This window comes from Hemiscyllium ocellatum, chromosome 26, assembly GCF_020745735.1.
Source record: "Hemiscyllium ocellatum isolate sHemOce1 chromosome 26, sHemOce1.pat.X.cur, whole genome shotgun sequence".
Classification (NCBI taxonomy): domain Eukaryota; kingdom Metazoa; phylum Chordata; class Chondrichthyes; order Orectolobiformes; family Hemiscylliidae; genus Hemiscyllium; species Hemiscyllium ocellatum.
The window spans coordinates 8,645,988-8,660,698 of NC_083426.1; the positions used below are offsets into that span (position 1 = coordinate 8,645,988).

Here is a 14,711-nt window from a genome sequence, read left to right on the forward strand (position 1 = left end):
CACGGGGTCTACATTCTGCACGGGGTCTACGTTCCACACGGGGTCTATGTTCTGCACGGGGTCTACGATCTGCACAGGGTCTACGTTCTGCACAGGGTGTATATTCTGTACAGGTTGTATGTTCTGCACAAGATCTACGTTCTGCACATTGTGTGTGTATTGCATGGGCTCTACATTCTGCACAGGTTTTACGTTCTGCACATGGTCTACATTCTGCACGGGGTCTACGATCTGCATGCGGTCTATGTTCTGCATGGGTTTACATTCTGCACACAATCTAAGTTCTGCACAGGCTCTGTGTTTTGCACAGGGTGTATATTCTGCATAGGTTGCATGTTCTGCACACGGTCTACATTCTGCACAGGGTCTACGTTTTGCACACAGTCTACGTTCTGCACAGGGTGTGTGTTCTGCATAGGGTTTGTATTTTTCACAGGGTGTATGTTGTACACAGGATCTACATTCTGCACTGGGTGTGTTCTGCATAGGTTGGACGTTCTGCACAGAGTGTGTGTTCTGCACAGGGTCTATGTTCGGCACAGGGTCTATGTTCTACACAGTTTCTATGTTCTGCACAGGGTCTATGTTCTGCACAGGGTCTATGTTCTGCACAGGGTCTATGTTCTGCACAGTTTCTATGTTCTGCACAGGGTCTATGTTCTGCACAGTTTCTATGTTCTACACAGTGTCTATGTTCTGCACAGGGTCTATGTTCTGCACAGGGTCTATGTTCTACACAGTGTCTATGTTCTGCACAGTTTCTATGTTCTACACAGTGTCCATGTTCTGCACAGTTTCTATGTTCTGCACAGGGTCTATGTTCAGCACAGGGTCTATGTTCTACACAGCGTCTATGTTCTGCACAGTTTCTATATTCTGCACAGGGTCTATGTTCTGCACAGGGTCTATGTTCTGCACAGTGTCTATGTTCTGCACAGTTTCTATGTTCTGCACAGTTTCTATGTTCTGCACAGGGTCTATGTTCTACACGGTGTCGATGTTCTGCACAGTTTCTATGTTCTGCACAGGGTCTATGTTCTACACGGTGTCGATGTTCTGCACAGTTTCTATGTTCTGCACAGGGTCTATGTTCTGCACAGGGTCTATGTTCTACACAGTGTCTATGTTCTGCACAGTTTCTATGTTCTGCACAGGGTCTATGTTCTACACAGTTTCTATGTTCTGCACAGTTTCTATGTTCTGCACAGGGTCTATGTTCTACACGGTGTCGATGTTCTGCACAGTTTCTATGTTCTGCACAGTTTCTATGTTCTGCACAGGGTCTATGTTCTACACGGTGTCGGTGTTCTGCACAGTTTCTATGTTCTGCACAGGGTCTATGTTCTGCACAGGGTCTATGTTCTACACAGTTTCTATGTTCTGCACAGGGTCTATGTTCGGCACAGGGTCTATGTTCTACACAGTGTCTATGTTCTGCACAGTTTCTATGTTCTGCACAGGGTCTATGTTCTGCACAGGGTCTATGTTCTACACAGTGTCTATGTTCTGCACAGTTTCTATGTTCTGCACAGGGTCTATGTTCTACACGGTGTCGATGTTCTGTACAGTTTCTATGTTCTGCACAGGGTCTATGTTCGGCACAGGGTCTATGTTCTACACAGTGTCTATGTTCTACACAGTTTCTATGTTCTGCACAGGGTCTATGTTCTACACAGTTTCTATGTTCTGCACAGGGTCTATGTTCGGCACAGGGTCTATGTTCTGCACAGGGTCTATGTTCTGCACAGTTTCTATGTTCTGCACAGGGTCTATGTTCTGCACAGGGTCTATGTTCTACACAGTGTTTATGTTCTGCACAGTTTCTATGTTCTGCACAGGGTCTATGTTCTACACGGTGTCGATGTTCTGTACAGTTTCTATGTTCTGCACAGGGTCTATGTTCGGCACAGGGTCTATGTTCTACACAGTGTCTATGTTCTACACAGTTTCTATGTTCTGCACAGGGTCTATGTTCTACGCGGTGTCGATGTTTTGCACAGTTTCTATGTTCTGCACAGGGTCTATGTTCTGCACAGGGTCTATGTTCTACACAGTGTCGATGTTCTACACAGTGTCGATGTTCTACATAGTATCGATGTTCTACACAGTCTCTATGTTTGCACAGTGTCTATGTTCTGCCCTATTAGTAAGGTCTGCACATGATCTCGACTCTTCAATTCAACTCAATGGAAATCTTTCCCAACTCCTGTGGCCTTGCAGCATGTCTTGTTGATGAGGTTGTTTTCGTCACTGACCTTGTGCTGTTGGAAAGTATCTCGGTCCCTTTTGTCCAGAAGATGTTCGGTTGGGGTGCTGCACGGGGTTTGCACTCAATCAGGACCTCCCCTCCCCTCGCCGCTGGAATTAGCCGCTTCACTGGCTTCGATTGAAAATCTGGAGCCAATTCTGAGAATGTAAGATGGGACATTACTGAAAGGAATAATTCAAAGCAGATCAGAGCCAGTAGCAACAGTGTAGATATCATTCCCACACTCTGCTGGCTGCTCACTCTCACATTGTACAGCTTCTACTCTGTCGCATTAGTGGACTCAATGGGAATAAGGTCAGGTTTCAAGTAAGGGGTGCAGTTTTACAGGCATCAAGAAAGAGGCAAAGCTTGTAAATGCAAAGGTGCAATGCCCCATGCAAAGGTGGTTAAATGTTAGGGAAGTGCATTCAGTGGGAGTGATGAGTTTGGGAGTGGTTCATGTGTGGAATAAACTGCCAGAGAAGTTGGTGGATGCAGGTACAGTTACACCATTTAAGAGACATTGGACAAGTACATGAATAGGAAATGTGTGGAGTGATATGGGCCAAGCACAAGCAGGTAGGGCTAGTTTAGTTTGGAAACACGGCTGGTGTTTGTCCGAAGGGTCTGTTTCCATGCTGTATGACTCCATGACTTTGGTGTTTTCTTGACTGCAACATGACTACTCTCTACTCAATGAGCATGTGCAATGATGTTGAATTCTCAGCTCAGCTCAGAGTGCCTTGGATGAAGAGGTTTTTATTACGAGCAATATTCAACTAACCTTGAACCTTCAATTCTGCGTTCGCATAAATGGTCCCGTGTTTGTTCTCGGCAACACACTGGTACATTCCTGAGTCATCCTTAACGAGTTTCAAAATGCGCAACGCGCAATTGTTGACTACAATGCGGTTCTGAAAAAGTCAAAGTTAATGCCTTAAAGGATAGCGGGGAACACAATGGATTCAGGAAGAGTATTCCTCCCTCCAACCCAATAGGGCTTATGCAATTGACCACATTAGCTTCAGAAGATGAGAATTAATTCAGGTTTCCCAATTCCAATGACTGTCTGGGTAACTTCGTTTGGAAAGGCCTTAGGGGTTACCTGAGTGCTTTGGCATGGAATAGGTGTGGAACGTGCCAACTTGGCAGTTAGGCAACCCATACCCAATCTGTGCAGGTACCAGTACCAAATTCAAACACGTGCTTCAAATTCACCATTTCCCAGTGACCACTCAATATAAAATATTATGATCCAGTATTTAAAAATAGCTTTCAAGTAACTCATGAAACATGCCATTAAACAGGAAGAAATCATTATGGTTCAATGTTGTGCCTGACACAATGTTGGAGGGGGTAACATGGCAGCTCAGTGGTTAGCATTGCTATCTCACAGCACCAGGCACTTGGGTTTGATGCCCCGCCTTGAGTGACTATTTGTGTGGAGTTTGCATATTCTCCCCATGTCTGTGTGAGTTTCCTCTGGTTTCCTCCCTCGGTCCAGAGATGTACAGGTTAAGGTGGATTGGCCATGGGCAAAGCAGGGTTACAGGGAAAGGGTACAGGTGGATCTGGATGTGATGTTCTTTGAAGGGTCAGTATGGGCTCAATGTGTTGAATGGCCTGTTTCCACACTGTAAGGATTCTATGATTCTATACTGTATCATGTCTTCTAGCCTCCTTAATCAGTCTCACTTAGAATCAGATAGCAGGGAACATGACCATTTGAAAGACCTGTGAAATAATACCCATCATCCTCCATGACATTCCTCACATCCAACGCCATTTTTCCCTCATTGCCTGTCATTATTTCCCAGTGATCCTTGCAATCATTAGATAACCTGCAATGCTACTGTGATGCCCACACTTGTCAAATAGCAGGTGATTCTTTATGGTCAAGGCTCAGAGACAAAGAAAGGTCACCAGGTTGAACAGCCAACAACTGCCCAACCCAGTACTTGTCCCATCAACTGATAATACGAGGTCGATTGTTGAAGCCACCCTTCCTGGAAGGTTATGTCATTGAGGCCAACTTTAATTTTAAATTAAATCATGTTTGTTTTGTGTTAAGAAGAGGAAGACATGGTTAGTTGGTGTTAAAGTATCATTTGAGAGCTGGGGTCTTGGTGACAAGGACTCTGGAGTTTGTTTAAGTGCATTTTGATGAGGTTTTAACACCCGTGAAGTGAAGATGGGGTTTAACAGTTCAGTACATTGAAAAGAAGGCAGATGATAAAAACAATCGCGCTGCAGTCTGGTGACAGGGGTCCGGTAATACCGAGAGGCAAAACAATCCAGAAAGCCAGTCAGTCTGTATATGGGTGTGTGGCCCAAATCACAGGCTGAAGTGTTGCACTCTTGAGTAAGAATTCTGAAGAAAATTGCTGGAAATTGAGTTTAGGAATATGTTTGTTTTGAGGTTAAAGTGATAGTGAGTTTGTTTTTCAGTTTGTTTTAGGTAGCTGAGGGAGAGATACTGAAATACAGAGACCGGTATCCCATCACCCTTTATTTACACTGGTCTGGCTCCCTCAGAACCTGCTCTCAGAACAGAACCTCTGACACCCCTGTTTATAGCTGTCAGCCAGGGCTCCCTTATTGGACCAGCTTAACAACCCCAGTCATGGAACTCATTCTATGAGGTCCATCTGGCTGACTTCATTACAATCACTATAAATAACAGTTGAAGAAAATAGCATCTTGTGATTGTACAGAAATTTGTCCAAAGGGAACTGGTTACTACTGTGCCAGCCTGAATGAGAGGTTTTACTTTGGAGATAATAGTGACTCTTTGGTTTAGGTTGTTCTAAGGATAATGCTGGAATAAAAGGAATATTAAGAATTTGAAATTTATAATGAAGTCTTTTCTACCTTTTTGTCTAGTGTAATATCATTCATGCTATTTTTCCCATGTTGAAAAAATGCTTTGTTCTTTTGTGTTAAAAGTACATTGGCAACCACTTGTGTTCAGTAACTGGCCTCCACAATCTAAAATAAAGGCTTGGGATCTAACAGGCCAAGTTTCCCTCTGGGATCGGTGTACTATTAACATCAGCTGAATTATAACAGTGTGATGAGATCAAAGGTTCAAATTTAATCCATGCAAGGGAGCCAGGATGCAGGCTGTGTGCTGAATCATATTAAGTCTTGGCGATGTGTGGATTAGTTCAGCATCACATTACAGGCTACAGTCCCCTGTCTATGTGCTCCTGGTATGTGGATTTCCTACTTAACACCTTCACCCCCTTGGTAGTAGCAGTCCAATGTGAAACCCCATCATTCCCTTCTCAAGGGCAACTACAGATAATCAATACATAACAATCTTGCCAGTGATTCCCACATCCCACATCCTGAGAATGAATAAATGTCAAGAGTCCCTGCTGTGCAGGTAGAGGTCATTCAGCCCATCAAGTCTGCACCGACCCTCTGAAGGGCATCCCACCCAGATCCATTCCATCCCTGCAACCCATCATTCAGTATGGCCAATTCATCTAATCTGCACATCTTTTTACTGGGGGAGGAAACCAGAGCACCTGGAGGAAACCCACACAGATACAGGGAGACCGTACAACCTTGACAAAGACAGTAGCCCGAGGCTGGAATTTAAGCCAGGTGCCTGGTGCTGTGAGGCAGCAACACGAACCACCTGCCAACCAGATGAGCCCCTCCAGGGTGCAGAGGGATGAGAATCAGAGGAAGAGATATTTAAATACCATTTTGTTGAGAAACCCAACAGTCAGTGGAATAAACAGTCCATCAAAGCTCACTTCCCTATCTCCCATGAACTTTCAGCACATTTGCCATTCAGTGTTTGCATGCACAAGAAAACGCTGCCTTGTATTTCATTCACACCTTCGAGGTTAGCAGCTGACCGTTTCTCAGCCACCTGCACGTCGGCCGAGGTTTCCCGGCTGCTGCACATTTCCAATCCAGATCAGCGCCGACATCAGCCTCTGTGTCACTGATAATCTGAAGCCATTCTGGTTGTGCTGGGGGAACGACCAAAAATAAAGGAAGTTACAGGGTGAAGGGACATAAACGATCACAAGACTGCACAGCACAGACACCGACCAATCACTCAGCCACCCACAACCTTATTGAAACATATCAGATTCTTAGGGGCTTGACAGGTTAGGTGCAGAGAGATTGTCTTTGATTTGATTTATTATTGTCGCATGCACAACATACAGTGAAAAGTTTTGTTTTGCGCCCAGTACAGGCAGCTCATACCATACAAAGACCATTGGGTGATTAAACAGAGCAAGGAATACAAAGTTATGGCTGCAAAGAAGGTGCACAAACAGCAAGAACAACATTAGATTTGAAATTTGAGAGGTTCATTCAGCAGTCTAATAACAACGGGCAAGAGGCTGTTCTTGAACCTTTTGGTATGTGTTTATCTTCCACCTGAGAGAAGAGATTGTAACTGGGGTGGGAGGGGTCTTTGATGATGTTGGCTGCCTTTCTGAGAGGTGTAGATGGAGTCCATGTTGATGGAGTCCATTTCGATGGAGTGAATGTAGATGTAGTCAATGTAGATGGAGTCCATGTAGATGTAGTCAATGTAGATGGAGTCTATATAGATGTAGTCAATGTAGATGGAGTTCATGTAGATGTAGATGCAGATTCGAGGGCCTAGGACCAGAGGGCATCATTTCAGAGTAAAAGGTCACACATTTAAGACAGAGGTGAGGAGGAATTTCTTCTCTCTGAGAATTGTGAACCAGTGGAGTCTTTACCACAGAAGCTGGGTCATCAGATATATTCAAGGCTGAGGGAGGTTTTTTAATGGTTATAACAATCAAGGGTTATGGGGTGAAGTGGAGTTAAGACTTAACAGGTCAGCCGGGCAGGGCACACTTGATGGGCCGAATGGCCTACTTCTGCTCCTACATTATCTGGCCTTTTCCAGGTTTATGCAACGGTGGAGCAGGTTTGAGCCATTTCAGAGGTCAGCTCAGAGTCAGCCACATTGCTGTGCTTCTGGAGTCACAGAAAGGCCAGGCCAGGTGAGGATAACATATCTCCTTCTTTTGAGGGTATGAGTGAGCCAGATTTTATTTTTACAACAACCACCATCATAATCACCATATAATGAGGCTAACTCTGTATTTCAGATACTTAGTGTCTACCTGCTGGCAATGGGATTTGCAATGGATGTCCCAAAGGCAGTAACCTTTGACCTCTGGATGACTAATTCAGTGTGATTGCCTGAACACCACTATCTCCCCCTCATTATTGCATAGGTAATTGATTGGAGATTAACAGAGAGATAGTACAACTGTACACTGGAAGATACAGAAGGGAGGAGTTACAGGGAGTGAGCTGGGATGGAAACTGGCAAAAGGGAGAAAAGTGCTCAAAGTGGATTGGCATCAGTGATCAGTTTAAGTTAAAGTGATTGGCTGTCTGGCTGTCTAAGAGGTGATCAATATTGTGGAGCTAACTATATGGACTGACAGAACTCAGCAACGTTATTGATTTCCTGCTTTATTTCAGGCCTCAGAAGCAGAGAGCTGCCAACTTTGGGATCGATAATTGAGACCGTGTAGAAGAGCTGGTCCTGACAGTACACAGGGTACTGAAGCTGAATGTGGCTCTTTTCTGGTTGAGGTGCCAGAAAATGACAGCACTGGCACATGTGCCACTACAGCCTGTGCAATCCAGATCCTTTTTTTTGTTTTACTTGAAACATTTGTAGCAGGAAGTCCCAGGCTGTCAGATCTTAGCTAAGCACTACACAGCAATGGACTCCTTCTGAGTTCCACCTTGATCTCTTGCGACAGGTGAGTGACCTCTATTTACTGCCTGCTCACAACGGAACATACCTCAAGGGATGAGATGGATAAAAGGCATTGAAGACTTTAATCAACATGATCATATTAAATAGCAGTAAATTTGATGAACTGAATGGTCTACTCAGGGCAACAGTGGAGTTACCTTAATATACATAAAATAGAACAAAATAACTTGTTAAACGATGTACATCGTGAGTAGGGACCTGCTTCTCGGCAAACAAGACAAAAACATTTTAAAAAAAATACGAGAAAGCAGAAACAAAAATAGAATTCTTTGGAAAAACTCAGCAGATCTGGCAGCATCTGAAGAGAAAAAGTAGAGTTAATATTTTGGGATCAGTGACCCTCCTTCAGAATGAATCTGTTTAAACCTTGGAGCTTCACTGAATTACTCAGAGGTTCAGGGGACCTATCGTTTGGTGTTGATTGCTCCATGGTAACAGTTCTGCCAGAGTTGATTTCCCAGCCAATTAGCATGTTTTTCTCTTATAGGATTAATTGTTGTGATAGTTTAAAATTTGGCATTCTTACATTTGTTCTGATGAGTCCAAAAAATTCTTCAGCAATACATTTCTTTTCAGCTAAGAGCATGAATAAATGCCAACTGGGACCAACTTCTAGTCTGATTATATTTTGCTGTAATTCCACCTTCCCAATAAACATCGTTGAGTTCAATATTTTCTCATTGTCACTGGTAGGAAGTAATCTTTAAACATGAGGCCCACAGAAATAATATTAAAGTTAGCAATGGTTTAATTGTCAAAAAGGGTCCCCATGGCTGCACTCACTCAGGACTTCAGAAGCTAATCTTTCCCAACTCTTGGCTTAACATTCCCCTGTGCACCGTCTTAACCCAGTTAACTGAACATGTTAGCAGTGCAGCACCAGCTCAAATAAAACCTGCCAAGTTTGTGTAGCTGTTTGGCTCCATCTTAATTCCGACACTGTGCCAGAATGGTTAACAGCTAAGGATGATGGGAAAAGTGGTCAACTTCATAGAGACAGTAGCTTCCTGTACAAGGTAGAGCTAGACACTGCTGATCAAATAGGAATCTGTTGATAATGGCTGCTTTATAGCTTCTCCATCTTCGTGCTTATCAAAGTTATTAAATTAAAGACAGTAGACGGGGAGCAGTGAAACAGTGTCTTGTCTATCTGACCCTTGAGTGGATGATGTGAGAATCACAAAAGTCCTGGGCAGGAATTGAACTTCCTGGAGCTTTCAAGAAAAACAAAACAAAAATAGTGCTGTGGGAGTGTAACCCAGGAACAACCATCACAGAAACAGGGGTGTGAGCTCAGAGAGGGAGGGCAGTCCCAGCTGAGCCCGGCCAGCTCTCCCTCACCAGTATGGGCCATACCTAAGTCTCAGCAGTGAGTCTGCGGCAGCTTTGTTTGTAACTTGATGCAACTTGATGCTACAGTGTTAAACTGACTGAGTGGTAAATAAAGAAATTGATTGCAGTGTCAGGATAGACAATAGATAGATATACAATAGGTGCAGGAATAGGCCATTCTGCCCTTCAAGCCTGCACCACCATTCAATATGATCATGGCTGATCATCCTTAATCAGTATCCTGTTCCTGCCTTATCTCCATAACCCTTGATTTCACAATCCTTGAGAGCTCTATCCAACGCCTTCTTAAATGAATCCCGAGACTGGGTCTCCACTGCCTTCTGGGGCAGAGCATTCCACACAGCCACCACTCTCTGGGTGAGGAAGTTTCTCCTCATCTCTGTCCTAAATGGTCTACCCCGTATTTTTAAACTGTGTCCTCTGGTTCGGCACTTACCCATCAGCGGAAACATGTTTCTTGCCTCCAGAGTGTCCAATCCTTTAATAATCTTATATGTCTCAATCAGATCCCCTCTCAGTCTTCTAAACTCAAAGGTATAGAAGCCCAGTCGCTCCAGTCTTTCAGTGTAAGGTAGTCCTGCCATTCCAGGAATTGACCTTGTGAACCTACAGTGCACTCCCTCAATAGCCACAATGTCAAATTTGGAGACCAGAACTGCATACAGTACTCCAGGTGTGGTCTCACCAGGGCCCTGTACAGCTGCAGAAGAACCTCTTTGCTCTATACTCAATCCCTCTTTTATGAAGGTTAGCATGCTATTAGCTTTCTTCACTACCTGCTGTACCTGCATGCTTATCTTCATTGACTGGTGTACAAGAACACCCAGATCTCTCTGTACTGTCCCTTTACCTAAATTGATTCCATTTAGGTAGTAATCTGCCTTTCTGTTCTTGCCACTAAAGTGGATAACCATACATTTATCCACATTAAACTGCATCTGCCATGTATCTGCCCACTCACCTAACTTGTCCAGGTCACCCTGTAATCTCCTAACATCCTCATCACATTTCACCCTGCCACCCATCTTAGTATCATCAGCAAATTTGCTAATACCATCTTCTATATCATTAACATATAATGTAAAAAGCTGCGGTCCCAGTACTGATCCCTGCGGTACCCACTGGTCACCGCCTGCCATTCCGAAATGGAGCCGTTTATCACTACACTTTGTTTCCTATCAGCCAAACAACTTTCGATCCAAGTTAGTACTTTGTCCACAATACTATGCGCCCTAATTTTGCTCACTAGCCTCCTTTGTAGGGCTTTATCAAAAGCTTTCTGAAAGTCCAGGTACACTACATCTACTGGATCTTCCTCGTCCATCTTCAGAGGTACATCCTCAAAAATTCCAGAAGATTAGTCAAGCAAGATTTCCCCTTCATAAATCCATGTTGCCTTTGACCTATCCTGTTACTACTATCCAGATGTGTCGTAATTTTATCCTTTATAATAGACTCCAGCATCTTTCCCACCACTGAGGTCAGACTAACTGGTCTATAATTTCCTGCTTTCTCTCTCCCACCTTTCTTAAAAAGTGGTACAACATTAGCCATCATCAAATCTGCAGGAACTGATCCCGAATCTATTGAACTCTGGAAAGTAATCACCAAATCATCCACGATTTCTCGAGCCACCTCCTTCAGTACCCTGGGATGTAGACCATCAGGCCCCGGGGACCTATCAACCTTCAGACCTAACAGTCTCTCCAACACCAATTCCTGGCAAATATAAATTCTCTTAACTTCAGGTCCTTCATGTCCATTGGTGTTAATCCAGGTGGGCAATGGACAACACTTGGTGAAAGAAAACAGCCGCTTTACTGAGAAAATGTATCAAAACAATGATCAATTTGGCAGGCGTAAGATCCAGCCAAAAGATATACTTTTATGATGATTAAAATTGGCCAAGCCTTCCCACTATGACTCTGCATGATTCATAGCCCATACCAAACAATGCTTCTGCATGGGAGCTAAATTTTTAGATTAGATTAGACTTAGATTAGATTAGACTTACAGTGTGGAAACAGGCCCTTCGGCCCAACAAGTCCACACCGACCCGCCGAAGCGAAACCCACCCATACCCTTACATTTACCCCTTACCTAACACTACGGGCAATTTAGCATGGCCAATTCACCTGACCCGCACATCTTTGGACTGTGGGAGGAAACCAGAGCACCCGGAGGAAACCCACGCAGACACGGGGAGAACGTGCAAACTCCACACAGTCAGTCGCCTGAGTCGGGAATTGAACCCGGGTCTCAGGCGCTGTGAGGCAGCAGTGCTAACCACTGTGCCACCGTGCCGCCCACTGTGCCACCGTGCCGCCCACCAAAGTTGGCCCTCTGTGGTTGATTTGATATCCATGGGGCAAGAAGAGATTGCCAAGTTGCTGACTTTCATATAGGGAGACAAAAGTTATCGGGGTCAACAAGAATGAAGAGTTCAGACCAGAATAAAATTGGTCATGACCTTTTTGAATGAGGGACCTTATTCTGCTGCTATGTGATTGTATATTTGTAACCAGTCCACAAAACAACAGCTTAGTCTTAGAAAGAGGGCATTCATAGAACACTGAACATTGAAAAATACAGCGCAGTACAGGCCCTTTGGCCCTCGATGTTGCGCCGATCCAAGCCCACCTAACCTACACTAGCCCACTATCCTCCATATGCCTAGCCAATGCCCGTTTAAATGCCTATAAAGAGGGGGAGAGTCCACCACTGTTACATTCAGCCCCTTCAGCCTGTTCTATCATTCAGTCCAAGCATGACGGTCAACTCTAAATCTCCCTTTGTTTCTACAACCCATTATACTCTTGCCCACAGTAAAAATGTCTTATTCTAAATATTCACCTTTATCCTGAAGTGTGTTGCATTTCTGACACTGTAGGATAATGTTCTGATGGGAATGTCTCTCAGACACTCAAAATCCCTCCACTAGCACAGGGTTAAAATTTTGCCTTAAATGAGATTCTCTTGTATAACGCAACGTGAGACTCTGGATTTCCCTTCTCACCGTGAATGATGATCCGGCCCTGAGTTGAGTCTTTTCCTTTTGAGTTTTCGGCCTCACACTCATACACGCCTTCATCTTCAAACTGTACATCGGGAATATGTAGGATGGGCTTGTTGATGGATTCCAAGATCTTGGAAGGCAGGGACCCATCAAGCTTCCTCCATTTGATGGTGGGCACAGGACTGGAAGATATAAAATGCTGGGATTATTCAAGGAAAGAAGGACTTTGCCTTATATAGCACTACCACCTCAGGACAAGGTTCCAAAGCACTTTTATCAATTAAGTAGTTATTGTTAAGGAAACCAATTTACCAGCAGTTCTGCAACAACAATGTGCTGTGTGACCGAACAACTGCTTGAGTGGTGGTGAATGAAGGATACGTTTATAATCAGGAGAACTTTCCATTCTTTTTCAGAATTGTGCCACGGGACCTTTTATAAGCAGCTGAGAGGGGAGATGGAGCCTTGGTTTAATGCCTCATTCTGAAAGATGGCACCCCTGACAACGCAACACTTCCTCAGCCTTGCCCTCAGCCTGCTCCATGTATTTCCAAAGTCTCGTAATGGATTCTAATTACCAGGATTTGTTTTCTTTCTTTTTATGCAAATTTGTTTGTCATGAGCTTCGGGAAAAAAAAACCTTTGGTCACTGCAGTCACGGAATCATCAGTTGCACAGTGTGTGTATGTGCAGTGATGGACTTCACCTTTGACCTTGTTAAACGATGTCAAAGGCAGCTGTCCACGACCAGCCGCAAGTGTCATCAGCGTTGCGATGCCGGCAACACATCAGCCCACCTGTGCACAGCAATATCCCACCAGCGGCAAATAAATAAGTGACCGGATGGTGAAACAAAAGCAGAAATTGCTGGGGAAACACAGCAGGTCTGGCATCATCTGTGGAGAGAAAGCAGAGTTAATGTTTGGGGTCCAGTGGCCCTCGTGGGGTTCATGGTCCAAGAGGGGAGATGGGAGGAGGTGTCTGAGAGCCGGTAGCTTGACCTTTGTGTTGTAGAGGTCAGTCCTTCAGGCAACAACAGCACCATCCTTATCGCAGGCTTGATGACAGAGCCAGGGTTGGATCTGACAGCACAGAGTGCAGTCAGCTCAGAGGGAGATAAGTTTGAATCGGAAAGGGGGAGGGGCAGAGAAATTACGACAACTAATGTTATGTTAACAGTTCTCAAAGAACAGATTGAGTACAGGTGAAAGGCCGGAAAGAGGGGTCCAGATGGAAGGAGAGTGTTGGAGATGATGGAGGAAAAGTTCAAGGCCATGTCATGCCAGAAATTCATTAAGGTAGGGACTGTTGGGGATAATCTGCTATCAGGGTACCTACATTGGGGCTAGGGAGGGGAGCACCATTACTAGAACAGACATTGTCAAGTAACAGCTAAACCACAGCCATGTGGGATAAACCCAGCAACTGCAGGACTGCCTGCCTGAGGCCACATTCCTCGGTGATTAGAACATGTCCGTCAGTTTCAGATCATCCTGTTACAAACTCATTGCTAATAAAGGAAACCGGTAACTATCGGATAGTGTAAATTGCACCGATACAACACTTAATCGATAAAGTACTTGTTAATGTCTTTGCTGACATCAAACTCCATCGGAACTTATGTTAAATGATAATACCTGTTTATTCAACTATGGAAAACTATTGTAAACGCCTAGACAGCCAGACGCATGGCAATGAGGAAACTCTTCCAAACAATAGACTCTTGAATTGTAAGATCGGAAACTGCCGAACCCAGGATGCCAGCCCATTGTCCAGCACAGCAGGAGCTGGACAGATATCTCGGTGCAGCCAATAGAGACACTAATCCCTTCACAGACAGGTGAACAGACCAATGAGAGAACCGAACGAGGGGAACCTGACCGGGAACTCGAGGAAGCGCGAAGTATAACTGCACCAGGTCCGAAGAGGAACACAGAACGCCTTCTCCAACGAATTGCATGCTGTAGAATTCGCTGTATAGTTTGCCAGTCTTGATTCTGTAATAAACGGTGTTTTGCTACAAACTTTAGAAGCCGGTGTGATCTCTCCTTCCAAAGAACACGTGGAGACGAGACCCTGCGGGGCCGTCCCAACAGGACACAAAGGGATAAAACTTGTGTTGATGCATAACGTTCAACATCAAGAGTGGAAGGTCAGAAGGGATAGTAAATCCATGACAGGAAGTGGGGTTACGAGAGAGGATCGACTCGGAGGGAAGGGGAGGGAGTTCCAGAGGGGCGTGGGTATCTCTGCAGTTGTTGCATTTATGTTCCTGAATGCCTGAAAGGAAA

At 44.5% G+C, this 14,711-nt stretch overlaps 1 protein-coding gene across 2 annotated transcripts in view; it reads right to left on the reverse strand.

The window, feature by feature from the left end:
* The window catches only part of cntn2 (contactin 2), a 224,344-nt gene that overhangs the window by 63,562 nt on the left and 146,071 nt on the right, over nucleotides 1–14,711 (reverse strand). For both annotated transcript variants that reach the window (XM_060845329.1, XM_060845328.1), the window contains exons 8-11: nucleotides 12,421–12,602; nucleotides 6,101–6,237; nucleotides 3,033–3,162; nucleotides 2,256–2,406 (exon numbers count right to left, since the gene is read on the reverse strand). In XM_060845329.1, the coding sequence (XP_060701312.1) occupies nucleotides 2,256–2,406; nucleotides 3,033–3,162; nucleotides 6,101–6,237; nucleotides 12,421–12,602 (600 nt within the window). The remainder of the gene's footprint in view (nucleotides 1–2,255; nucleotides 2,407–3,032; nucleotides 3,163–6,100; nucleotides 6,238–12,420; nucleotides 12,603–14,711) is intronic.